Source organism: Lutjanus erythropterus, chromosome 12 (assembly GCF_056507025.1).
Source record: "Lutjanus erythropterus isolate fLutEry1 chromosome 12, fLutEry1.hap2, whole genome shotgun sequence".
In the NCBI taxonomy this organism is placed as follows: domain Eukaryota; kingdom Metazoa; phylum Chordata; class Actinopteri; order Lutjaniformes; family Lutjanidae; genus Lutjanus; species Lutjanus erythropterus.
Genome location: NC_139328.1, coordinates 2319868 through 2333512, shown reverse-complemented (window position 1 = coordinate 2333512; position 13645 = coordinate 2319868). Strand labels below are relative to the sequence as shown.

General features: G+C 41.1%; 2 protein-coding genes across 2 annotated transcripts in view; one reads left to right on the top strand and one right to left on the bottom strand.

Moving 5' to 3' along the window:
• Window positions 1-986, top strand: part of efr3a (EFR3 homolog A (S. cerevisiae)) — a 152308-nt gene extending 151322 nt beyond the window's left edge. Inside the window, exon 24 of the mRNA XM_084732830.1 lies at window positions 220-986. Coding sequence (XP_084588956.1) covers window positions 220-325 — 106 coding nt within the window. The 3' untranslated portion in view covers window positions 326-986. The remainder of the gene's footprint in view (window positions 1-219) is intronic.
• A 7207-nt stretch (window positions 987-8193) lies between these two features.
• oc90 (otoconin 90) overlaps window positions 8194-13645 on the bottom strand; it is a 35696-nt gene continuing 30244 nt past the window's right edge. The window contains exons 18-22 of the mRNA XM_084732426.1: window positions 11861-11959; window positions 11347-11518; window positions 10256-10362; window positions 9753-10026; window positions 8194-9170 (exon numbers count right to left, since the gene is read on the bottom strand). Coding sequence (XP_084588552.1) covers window positions 8789-9170; window positions 9753-10026; window positions 10256-10362; window positions 11347-11518; window positions 11861-11959 — 1034 coding nt within the window. The 3' untranslated portion in view covers window positions 8194-8788. The remainder of the gene's footprint in view (window positions 9171-9752; window positions 10027-10255; window positions 10363-11346; window positions 11519-11860; window positions 11960-13645) is intronic.

Below are 13645 nucleotides of genomic sequence, written 5' to 3'. Positions count from 1 at the left end.
GTAACAAACTGAACAATAAAATGAATAAAAGACAAGAAGAGGAGGTCTCCATCTTGATCTCCATTCATCCAGTTTGATTATTGAAGTTCAGAGTTGCTCTGCCTTCTGTGACTAGTTTTTCCATCTAATTGGCTACGTGGAGATCTCAGTTTCACATGTTGCCCCCTCTCTCACCACCACCGCCACCATCCCCACCCTCGCCATCATCTCACTCCCCAGGCCTCCACCCAGCCCGTCCGGAGTGGTTTCCATCTCAGCGGGACACACGCAGCACCAGTCCGTCCCCGTCTACGAGATGAAGTTTCCAGACCTGTGTGTCTACTGATCGCACCACCACAGACACACACACACACACACACACACACACACACACCTCCACACGAAGAGCCGAAACACAAAATGTAAAAATTAAAAATGCTTAGAAAGAACAACACAATCGCAATCTGCACTCCGGTTTTATCTCAGACCAGCACAAAGGTGTCGGGGATGGAATCAGAGACACAAACTGCAGCAAAAACTACAATTTTCAGTTTAATATAAAGATGAATTTATTTCATATAAAACTCTCCCATCGAAACTGGAACAGAGTTTCTGATCTAGTTTGAGAGCCTCAAAAGTGAAAACACTACTTCTCAATCCAAAAATCCCACCTTTTTCTGCTTTGTTTTAAATACTTTGATCTTTAATGAAGCTTAAAGCAGATCCTGTATTAATCCCAGCTGCTCTAAACAAACTGGTTTGCTGCACTTTGTTGCCTGACTCACATCCCTGACACTAAACTAAACACGAGTCACCAAGAACAAAACCATAACGAACACGGAGAGCTTTCACGCTGAGATTTCAGTGAATCTGATGTTGCTTCCCAACATGACTGTGATCCAGTCTGTCATCTCTGGACTAGCCAAAGTGTCACACCTTGTAAATACGCTGTAGTCTAAAACTAAACTCTTGTAAGAATGGCTGAAACCAGTTTCAGGTTTGACATGTGAAGCTGGTTTTAGCTGCGATGCTCCTTCTTCAGAGCCAGCTTCTGCCTCGTAACAACTAACAGTTCTCATGCTGATCAGTAGGTGTCAGTGTAGTCACAGATTAGTAGAAATGTACAATAGATTAGCTTTCAGCTAGAAAATCTGAGCTAACGTCTCTGGTGGTAGAAGGCAGATTAGTTTTAGGCTCACCGCTGCACGGCTCTTCAGTCTAATCTTCACTGTTTCAATCTTTACGATCTTTGCTGTTTTTAGGTAAATGAGCATCAGAAATGACTTCAGCAACCAGCTAAGTTTCACGTGGAGGGATGAAAAGAGAGCAATACTTTACTAAATTATAAATAAATAACTGGTTTTGAACTGTTTGGCAGAGACAAAAGCCAAAGAGAGTTTTGTTTTCAGCCCTGTTCAGCAGAAGATGGCTCGCTCATGGTTGGTGATTGTGTGTTTGCTTCAGATTTTTTGTTTTTGAGCTCTTAAAAACGTAAAATATCCAGACTTTGAAAGCTGTAGTGTAAGCTATATTGTGTTTTTCTCTGCCAGAAGAATGCTGGCAGAACGCAGGGATGAAGCACGTGCACTGAAGAGAAAAAAATGCTGCACGTGGGTTTTTTGTGAAAGGAAGTAGATTGACATTAGCGAGGTAGCTAACTTAAGTAGACTTCACACACAACACTTACCAGCAGCATTCAGTATCCGGAGCTTTCCAGTCTCCGTTATGATTCTGGCTGACAGATCGTAGCGTTGACTTCACAGCTGACATCAAGCTAACATCACATAGGATCATAAAAGCACAACATTCACCAGCAACATTCAGCGTCCAGTGGGTTTATCTGTCTCTTGTTATGATGTCTGACATATCATAAAGCTCAGGATAGACACACACGGCCAGAAAAGGCTTTTTCTCGGTTACCAGGGTGACGAGTTCCTCCCCATCTTAGCTGCAGCTAACGCTCTCTTCTCATTGGGAACAACTGAAGAAGTTGCAGTTCACGTTATAGAGGTACAAAGATTCTCTGTTTGGCAGAAAATCTCCCAGAAGTTTTATTTAGCAGTTTTGTCCATCTTTTCCCTTTTCTCATTCAGTTCCAAAAAACAAAACTTGACATTGTCTTAATGAAATGTCCAGGCTGTGATAAAGAAGAGACATCAGCTTGGAACCAGTCTTTAAATGGAACCAGTCAGAAACAAAGTTATTGATGGGGAGAGATTGCCGATTGTAAAAATATGTCTGTAGGGAACTAATCATCATCAGGAGCCTGGATAGAATCATTTGCTAGCTAGTTAGCTACGTACAAAGACAACCTCCTCATCATTGATTTACTATCAGGAACTTGACACCAGACCCAAAGATGGAGCCTGTTTAACCTGAGAATGATCATTTTTGTCTCAAATAATTGCCCACAACTTTTGGACAGTTTTTGAAATATGAATTTTTGATCCATAGAGGTTTTATAACAGAAAGAGTCATAATTTAGCTTGTTAGCAGTTCGAAGTATCCTGTCATCAATTTACAGATGTTTCTTTTACATGGCGGGCTACGGGGAAAATGGTCACAGGGAAATTTTTCGCTGCAATACCACGAGTGACCACTGAGAAAACCTTTGACGCCAGAATAAACGGGAATGCCGTATTTAGTTCTGTTATATCTGTGGTTCTCCATACTTAGTCCTGCATGCAGAAGCTCTGATTGGTTGATTATAGCTGCTCGTGACATTGTTGAAAAAATAAATAATAAGTATTTAAGAAATTAGTTTGTGATACTGAATGTAAATGTAACTGTAGCTATTTGGCTCCAGAAGTCTACCAGCGGTATCAACTGTAAAAATTCCTCTTTCTATGGAAAAAGTCTCGACTTTGTTCGGTACAGTGACTCCGTCTGAATCTCCAGCAGCTTTTAACTCCTCACGGTTTTGCTGGCAGCTTCTACAAAAATAAAAAACAAAACATGTTTCATTGCCAAAGACAGAAGTCGTTCCCCTCCTGTTCCCCCAACTCAGAATATCTTAAAAAACTGGACATTATCGAAGCCAGAGTCCTGCAAGCAGCCATATGGACGGTTTCATCCCAAAATAAGAGAAGAGCAGCAGCAGCCGACGCCTCATCAAAGTTAACCTCCCCACTGAATGTGTTAATATCAATAGCTGCCTTCAACCACTCTAATACAAAGTGGTGACATTTTGGAGGATTTAATCATCTGTACTTTTTGAACAGTTACTACAAGGCCACGTTTTGTCTCCAAAAGGGGTACGGGAGGCGTATTTGGAACGAGATCCTTCATATCTGGTGGAGCTGCAGCTGTGATCTGTAATAACAGATGGTTATCAGTGTTTCCTCTGATCTCAGCTCAGTGCAGGAAGAAAAATCCTTCCAGTTGGAGGCAGATACCCGCCGCCGTCGTGTTCAGAGCACATCGCCTCTGCTGCTTTATTCAAGGTTGAAAGTCGGCGTTTACTTCCACTGAGAGGTGATTAATTTGTTTGTGAGTGCATCCTCACAAGATTAAACTGCTGACTACAGTTTGTGGAGGAATAGTTCATTTGAGTCTGGCATGTTTGGATTCAGATCTTTTCCTGTTGAATGATGGTGAAATAAGATGGAAAACTGAATGAAAGAGATGAAGAAGAAATTGTCGAGGTGTTCGTGTTCTGCTGAGCAGGATGTGGCGGCTGTTTCGCACGTGTTCGTGAAAGTTTCAGATGGTTTGGTATGTTAAAAGTTGTCGAGTGCAGGTTGTGTTCCTGAATGAGGAAAGCTGGCTAAGTGAGGTTTGTTTGAAATCACCAACATGAGCCTGAGAAACCTGAACTTTGGCTGATAATTTGTCGTCTTCAGAAACCAGTTTGACAGCTAAGCAGCTTCTGACCCCGTTTCCACCTGGTATTGACACACAGTCTGTATCTGGATGTCTTACCTGGATCAGTAAAAATACATGGCAATACAGTGTGAGTGCCGTTTCTAACCAGATGATCTGATCAGATCTCAGCCAGGTGTGAATGACATCTGTACAGTTTAATGGAAAATAAGTAGAGGCCAAAAACAGCATCGCTTCGACTGAAACAAGTCGAGGGTCATGTGATCAGTGGCAGCAACAGAGGTAGAATTTGTGCAAGCGAGTTTCTCTGCTGGTTACTTTTTTACATGTTAAGTAATGTTAGACTAGTTATCGAAGCTACTAAAAACTAGTCTAGATGGTAACCGAGGATTTGTGAAACTCTTGCAAGAATTTGAATGAGTTCTGTCTTGATGAGCACATTGCACAGGGTGTAGGATTAGGATTAGGATTAGGGACAAAACCACATGGAGATCATGGTTTGAGTTAAAATGATCACACTTGCAAGATCTTTCATAGCTCTTGGGTTCCCATCTAGACCCTGAAAACAAACCTCAAGATTCATTTAGTAGGTTTTCTGAAGCGTTCGATGGTCTTTAATTGTTAGTCATGGAAATAAACCTAAGTCTCCTTAAGGACTTTGATCTAACATTGGTTTAAGACAGAATTCTGCTTCTGTGAAGACAGACGTGTGCAGATCTACACAGGGAAGGATTCAATGGATAAATGTAGGCTGCACAAGCTGATTGGTTGTTTGATATGAGTATGAAAGAAACTTCTACATGAACGTCTCAGACAAGCCATGTTTCCATCCAGATGTGTTGCAAATTTTAACCAAATTTCAAGTAAGTTGTCAAAGAAGATGGAAGCCAGTGCTCCTTTCCATCCACTGCTGTTATGCAAAAAGTTGGGTCGTCAAGATTAGCAGAGGATGGTACCAGTCCTGATCATGGATGTGTTATAGAGACATGGAAGTGACGAGGAGACAGCCGATCAGTCCTGTGAATATTAGGTAAAGAATGTCGGAACTTACTTGGAAATCCATCTCGCATAAAGTCCATTAATTCATTTTAGAAACGGGCAAAAATTTTCAGTTTCAGTCTAATGTGGGCGTGAATGAATTGAACGCCCCTCAGATGTTCTTATCCAGATGCAGATCGCAGCTTCATACCAGGTGTAAATGGAGTCTTTGTTAATGTCTTCTCCTGCTCTTAACTCGTAACATACTGGAAACAGCTGGTGATGTCTGGAATAATCCAGCCAATCAGAACACTGCCTGTAAAGTTAGTGTTTGGTCTCATCGCCTCAACAGGTTGATGTCAAACTGAACAAACAAAATTATTATCAGAGGAGCCTCGAGGAAATAAAAATCCCTTTGATATTTTATTCTTTATGACAGAATATCCTCCACTGAAGCATTAAACTGATGCATTATCTTTTGTGAATATCTGTGCTGCGTAACGTCTTAGCTTTAAATGCAAACTTATGATTTAATATCATAGTATCATAGCTGTACTAAAATACATGCATTATATGAACTAACTGCATGATATCTTAATAATCACTTTATCGACCCGTCGATGGGTGCTGGGAATATATGTTGAGACAAAAAAATCCATCTAAACAAGTTATTTTTTATCGACTGAATCCTGAAATCGGATTTTTCTTCAAACTGATTGAAAAAAAAAAAAAAAAAGAGCCAGCGCAGTGGAAACATGCCACTCAGTTTAGTTTGGAGAAAAGTCAGATTTTAACAGTGGATTAAAATGTTTGCTTAGATGTGGCTGGAATACATGATCACTTCCTCTATGAATGTGTCATTATAGCAGTATATCATATATATTTTTGTACATTTTATGCATCATGTATCGTTCAATTGTTGCCTGGTAGAGATTTAGAGATTGGGAGATTTATTCTTGTCGATCACGCGTATCAATATGAAGACAAATGCTGATTTCTTTTTATTTTAAATTGAGATTTTTGTTTACTAAAAAGTCGATGGTTCAGGGTTTCAATGGGATTGTGCAGTTCTTATCATCACGGGAGAAAAGGTCTCATTTAGAGAAACGTTACTTGATTTTGTTTGTTTTTTTAATTGTAGAATCCATTCTATCATTTCAAATATGCTGAAAAACAAATGAATATTATGAATGAATATTATATCTATAGTCAGATGTTGGTTATTTTTACATACTACAGAGAAGTGGAGTAAATCTGTGCAATCTGCTAAGTTTAGCATCCAGATATTCCCCCCCCCGCCCCCCCCAGGAAGTTGCAGCTCGGCATCATGTTAAGAAATAAGAAAAAGTTTTAGATATAAAATCACTCCCAACATTTCTAAACAAGAAGTCTCATCTCCAGATTCACTCAATTTCTTTTGCAGACAGTTTGTACTTATAATAAGTTCGCCACAAGAAAAAATGTATATTTTTAGATTCGGTGTGACTCAGGGTTTCAGTGGACATCTTTATGTCTGATGTCCATTATGAATAAACGTCCACAAAGCCTCTCAGAAATCAGAGAAAAAAGACACTCCTTATACCTGCAGAATTTGCCTGAGAATCTTTCTGATTTATATTCTTCTGTCATATCAAAATAATCCAGTGACAGCTGTCTGTACATCCTCAGGTTCAAGCCCTCAGCTAACTGCTGACTACATGATGACGTTATTGGAACTGTAGTTATAAAAAACTAGAGGCAGATTATCCACTACACTGAAGTACGACAAAGAATAATAATGAGATTCACAAACTTTAGCTTTTCTCATGTTGCACTATCAATATTTTTCAAGCTGTAGGACAATGAAAAGTTTTGCTTGGACAGATTTTAAAATACAGGATAAGGCAATTTATTCAAATGTCTCACCCAGATTACATGCAGTGTAAAGACAGGCCATTAAATTACTGCACTTAAAATTAAAATGACTTTACCTGTTCAGAGAATAATTACATTAAAGGTACAATATGTGAGAATTTTAGCTTCAAACATTCAAAAATGAACTAAAATATCAGCAGGATGTGAAGAAATGACAGTTTTGACATTACATGTATTGTGTTGCAGAGATATCTGCTGAAGTTAGCGTGCTAACCAGCTAGCCGCTGCCTGTCCTTTGACGTTATGCGACTGCCTGAAGAGAAGATAGTCCAAGAGTAAAGCTCAGGCCTCCACCCTGTAGTTTCAGACGTGTGCAAACCCTGAGTTCACTACACAGACTAGCTTAACTCTTGTTACATCATGGTAAAATGTGCTTCAGTGATGACCGTCATTGTTCTCAGGTTAGATCTAATATGAAACATGAACAAATACGTACTGAGAATGAATGCCATTAAACATCACATGACATCCTGGAGAAATAAATGGCGTGACGTGCAGATCCAGATCCGGGGAATAGACTACCCGATCCAGCATTTTCGTCTGTATCGGAGGGATTTCTGGTGCTGGTATCAGAACAACCCTAAGACAGATGAGTGAGGTCTCACATTCTGCACAGGAACAGTGAATCTGGACCTGATTCTTCCCTGAGCTGCAACTGACTATAATGTTTAAATCAGAGTAACTGATCTCAGAACAGTTTAAAGCTTAGCTGGATGAAGAAATCAGTCTGTGAATGAGTCACCTCTGCTACTTTTGATACATAAATCAATAGTGTAGTTAATAGATTTAGATCGATCTGTCATTTAAATAGTGGCAGCCAATGAATTGTCACGTATTAAAATAGAATATGACATTGTGTTTGCACTTTGATCACTGTGTACCTGGTACTATAGCAACAATGAATCGGCTCAGATTAGTGTTTGGTACAAATTGATCATTCGAGGTATTTTCTTCCCAACGTTCGGTTTGTGAAATGTTTTATTCAAGACAAACTGTCAAAAGTGTCCCTCTTGACTGGTGATAGAAGTTGAAATCAAAGAGCTCAGTAAATGGAGTGAAATGATTTCACTGCTGACCTGCCTTACTTCAGAATGCTGGACACAAAAACTGCTTTAAAAAAAAAAAATATTCACGTGATGAACTTTTCGTCACTTTTCAAGATGGACTTTTTTTTCAGTTTACCAGCTGAACTCTGCAGAAAAAAAATGAACAGAACAACAAAGAAACTGAGCTTCTGATGATGTTTTTCTGATGTTTTGTGATGCAACAGTTTGTATTTTTGTGCCAGTTTTAGAGATATAAAAGGTGTCACGTCTGTGTTCGGCCTTCAGTGACAAACTTCTCTGTTTCCAAACTGCTCGAAGCTTGGCGTTGTTTCAGACACACTGATGATTTTAACCACTAGACGGCGCCGAGGCTCTGCTCCCGCTGCAAGTTCGGGAAAATCTGATCCAAATCTGACACCATAACACCAAATGGTCTTTTCTCTGTGAATTTAGCGAAGGGCTCTTGAACTATAGGAGACACTTTTCATTATCAATTAATTTGATCAGTTTTTCCCAACCTCTGAAACAGTACATGTGATAAAATAATCTTTTCTAAACTTATTAGGATAAACTTTAAGTTTTCAATTGTTCAACAGCGACACAGAATTAGCTTCTTAGTGAAAATATGCAGCCACTTGTGCAGAAAACAACAAATATAGTTAAATGATTCGTCCACTACAGCTGCAGCAAAGCCTCAGCGTTTTATTACAAAGCCTCTATTTAATAGTAAAATGTGTGTTGAGATTAATGTTCGAGACTAAAATAAAATGTTTCTATCAATACCTGCTGTGATGTCGTTGTTAATGTTGGTTTTCTTTTAAAGGACGATGCAACAGTTTGCTCTTATTCATATTTTTGTTTAATAAATTCACGTCTTCTTCACTTGATGTGCCCTAAAGACCAGAAAATCAAAGTAAACATTTGATATTTGATGTCATTTCTATAAATTATTACTTTTGTTATGATCTGACAATAATCTTTAAACAGCAATCCTCCAAAATGACGTCTTCAAACCCCAAAGCTGCCTTTGAAAAGTAATGCAGTCGCTTCTAGTTTCTGTTCTTCTCCTCCTCTTCCTCCTCCTCCTCTCCTCCCCCCTCCCCCTCCTCCTCTTCTTCTTCTTCTTCTTCTTCTCCCCCCTCCTCCTCCTCCTCCTCCTCTTCCTCTTCTTCTTCTTCACCTTTCACCTCCGTCCCTGCTGGTTTCCCTGCTGGTCTCCCTGCCGGTCTCTGCCCTTGGCTCTGGCCTGCACTCGGCCTGTGGTTGTGAGTCTGAATCCCGCTGTGTGTCGCCGGCTCTCTGCTCTCCTCACTGGAGGGAGGAGGAGGAGGAAGAGGAGGAAGAGGAGGAGGATCAGGACGTGTGGAGATGCCAGATGATCCAGCAGGAGGATTTGACTGGTCTTTGCTCTTCAGGTCAGAGCTCTCATCACTGCAGACAAACAGAACATGTGTGAGATTTTTACATGTTTAAAATGTTTATTAATCTAATAATTTAAAGCATCTGTTAAAGACTCTCACTGAGAACACAACACAGACTAACTATCAGTATTCTTACTCACACTCTCCATCATTTTAAGATGAGACACTACAGATTAAAACATTATTTGGTCACTGGTCAATTTTGAGATATTGGTTTATTTCACCTCCATGACATGTCGTCTTTCAGACACCAAAATACACATTTATTGGAGTGTTTGATACTCAGTGGATAAATCTCTGTGAATGAATCATTTCAATATATTTCTGAAATACTAAATTCTGGTTATTTTTCAGACTCTTCTCAAAACTTTGCCTCTTGAAGTAACTCAAACGCAGCAGTCTGGGAGGAGAAAGTCACAAACAGCTCATAGAGAACGACTCTCCAAATTCAGCCTGATATATTCTGTATATTTTGAAACTTTGGGATTCCCAGTATAGTTTTAAATAAAGTTGTGAGGTTTTGAACAACCACACATGATGTAAATGTACTGCTAATATTTTTCGAACAGATCTGAGCTCGTTCTCCTCTCACCTGGTTTGATCTTGCCGTGGTGGAGGTGTGTTTGTAACCGTTGACGTGTCGGGCGTCTCCACGTCAGAGTTCCCTCCCTGCGGCTCCTCGCTCTCCTCACTGGACTGAGGGGAAAGCCGTGGTTTGGGGGGTCTGCTGGCCCGGCGGCAGGGAGGCGCAGGCCCGCGGCACCGCTGCGACGGCAGGCTGTGGTTAAAGTGGGCGGCCGCCATACACTCTGCTGTGGTTCTGTCACACACACACTGCAGCTTGTCACACACGGAGACGCCCTGACCTGAGGAGGAGACAGGTCAGGTCATATTCAACTTAAAGGGTGGGTCTATCATTTAATTTAATTTTCCCAGTAGTGTTCCTTATGTTTTAAAATCTGAGCAGTCAAATTTTGGTTAAGTTAGAGGTTCTGCAGCTGCAGTCAGTCTGAACAAAATAATGTAAGAAAAAGATAGAAACTAGAACTTGAATTTGAGCACATGCTGTTGTCTCAGTCAGTCTGCTGTACTCACATCGTGGTTTCCCGCCCTCACAGGAGATCTGAGCGTTGAGTTTCCTCTCTGACTTGCAGCCCATGGAGCTGATCTGCTTCAGGCAGCAGTGATGGAAGAAGCAGCACCTGATGAGGAGCAGCAGAGGCGATGAAGAATGTTTGGGTACCTTGTGAGCTTCATAAAGGTGGAGTTTTTTTTTATTTTTATTTTTTTTAATCACCAGTGGTGCTACAGTGTGATGTTTTTATGAGCCTGTTCTGGTTTTGTTCGGTTTCTTTTGTTCTACCTGCGTCCATGTCAACTGCAGAGACCTTAAAGCACAAACATTATTAGACTTTTATCTGGAAACATATTTTATCATTCACTGTGATGGTGAGTGAAACTGCCAGCTGTCTCAAAGATCAGCTGATATTATAAATTGTGATAATAAATTCTTCTTTATTTCTGTCGGTGACAGGAGGACTGTGATGTCCGCTGGCTTCATTGTCCTCCATGGACCGATGGTGTCAAGAAACAAAACAATGTGCTGGAAGAAGAAAACCAGCAGGAGCAGACATGGATGTTAACAATGCAAAATATTCAAAATCCTTTAACTTTATGCCGTCCTCTGTGACGCAGTTTACAATCAGATGTTAAGTAGCTCAAGGAGAAACTTAACACCAGACTTAATACCACTTTCCTAAAAAGAAGTTCCTCTATTCCATTCTATGAAATAAATTAAGTTTAATAAGTTTGTTTGAGTCACTTCAATGACTCACTCTGGTCTGCCATGGATGTTCTGCTCGGTGTTTCCTCCACTTACATTGTGTTTCTCATGCTACATAAAATTAAACTATTAAAACTAAATAAGACGTTAACGATGCTCACCTCCTGAGGATTCACAGCACTGTTGAACACTTCAGTTTTTTTTATTTTATTACATAAGAAAGAGAACAAAGTTTCCAAATCTCAGGAGAAGTTTCAAAATTAGAAAGAAGCAGAAATCACAGCTATGTTCGTTCAGATTTTCTGAAGTTTCATCACACTCTTCACCCATCTCATCTCATCTATGTGTGAGCTCTGACTCATCATCACTTCTCCTTCATCCTCCTCATCTTGCAGCTGCTGACCTGTCCAGCTGGTCCAGAGGTTGACCCCCGCCCTCCTGTCCGCAGTAGCAGCCGTACATCTCGTACTCGTGCGGGCATCTTCCCGTCAGGCAGTGGAGCATCTCCCCCAGAGCTGGCATCTCCCGCCCGGCTCGCCCACCGCTGCCGTACACGGTGAAGGAGAGGCTGCATTCTGTTTGGAGATCAGCGGAGGAACCACAGGTGAGTACATTACCTGAGATTACATGAACATATGTGTTGAGGATTTAGATAATTAAAGCTTTACAGACAGGTGTTTAAGTCAGCTTAAACATGGCTGTTTACAGATGGTGGGTGGTTGATTATCAGGCAGGATGATCATAAAGCTCAGAGACGCAGGACAGAATAATGCAACAGCAATGAGACAGTCATAGGAGACGCTTCAGTCTCAGTATGTCTGATCAGGCTATGTCGCCTTTAATATCCTTCTAACAGATTATCAGTAAAGAGACAACTTTATTCCATCAGCCAAAGGAACAGACATGCAGTGTTTTACCTTTGCTGTCTGGCTGCAGCTGTATGTCGGTCAACCCAACAGACTCCAGCAGGGACCAGGCGAAGAACGGCACCGTCCTCTTCTGAGCGACGTCCCAGTCTGTCGACAGACGCACAACGAATTTAAGAATAATAACTGAGCCACGGCAGCTTCAGAGAGCTTAAATATCATCATCAGAGAGGCACAGAGGACATCCTGAAGACATGAAGAGCCTCCCCGACTTTGAGTTAAAGCAGCAGAGTGTGAAGCAGTAGTCGCCTCTCAGACCATCAGCTGCTGACACCTGAAGGAGCCCTTCAGACTCCAGAAGGTCAGAATCAGAAATATTTTATTGATCCCCAGGGCAGTTTCTCACTGGAAGTACTCTTGTCCCTGACCAGGACATCGTGGAGTGGGTGTGAGACATTGTCCAAGGTAGTCCGTAGTTTAGACAGCGTCCTCCTAAGGTTGAGTTCATTCTGGCTCCTGCTCAGAGTAAAGGAGCTGAAATATCTCTGTGTTGTGTTGTGTTCATGAGCGATGTTAAAATGAAGCACGAAGACGAGCCGGTTCAGCTGTCCACTCTCACTCACTCACAGAGTTTGATGCGCCCTCCTGCTGAGTCCCACCGTGAAATCTGAAAGTGCCTGAGGGCTCTGTTGTTGCCGAGTTTTTGAGCAGTTTGCACACTTTCCTAAAGTTTGTAACACTGCAGACTAACCCACGATGGGAATCATTGTGATGTTAAAACAGTGCTGTCTTGTGACGATGGTTTCTCAATATGTTGATCTGATTCAGCAGAACTGGTTTTAAGTTAGGTTATGTTTTGATTGATTGATTCCTGTACTGTACTCAAGTACAATTTTGAGATAATTATGAAATGATTTATTAAAGTATTCAGTGAATTCTTGTTTTCTGTATTGAATCATCTGCATTTGTGACCCATCTGGTCCAGGAACTCCTCAGGATCTCCCAGGAGGCCCGAGAGGACATGTGTGGGCAGACCAACATCTGGGCACCTCTGCAACACCTCCTGCCACCAGACCCAGACCAGCAGCACAGAGTAGATGGGCAGATTAAACACAGCCCGCCTTGTTTTTTTTTTTGTTTTGTTTTTTTTTACTGAGGTAAGAGATCTTGCTGAAAGCTCATTAATCCTCCTGCAGCGTCTCCAGCTTTAACTCATCCAATACTGTCTTCTGTTTGCCTGCTTTGTTGTAAGCAGCAACTCCTCGCAGCTGAAATTAATCATCTGCTCATCTGTTTTTATACAAAAATGACAAACATTCACTGGTTCCAGTTTCTCAGTGCGATGATTTTCTGCATTCTTTTATGTGATATAACTGTAGTTTAAGGCCCAAATGCACTAAAAGCATCTGACGCTCAAGTTTTGAAGTACACCAACTGTTTTCAGCAGCAGAACAGGCACTGAAAGCATCTTGACACGCGTCAAAGGCGCCTTAACACTCCCACTCTGTACTTTCAATTTTAGTGCATCAAATAAGAACCAGAGCTTTTTTCTGCAGTACACGCTGGGGAAAGTGAGAGGAGTGAGAGCTGACGGAGCTGCAGCATCACCTACACAAAGTTTAAGAAAAAAAGCCTTTAAGCTTTAAAAGCTTAAAAACTTTTGAGTGAATATCTTTGGGTTGTAGATTGTTGATGTCTTAGTTATGTGTTGGGTCGTAATAGCTGACCAGCTAGTCACCAGTTAGCCTACGTTCAAGATCCACCTGGTTTGATCAGAGTTTAGAGGTTCTTTCAACCCCGTGTCTTCGTTGTCAGATCAGCACTGTTGGAGAGCTG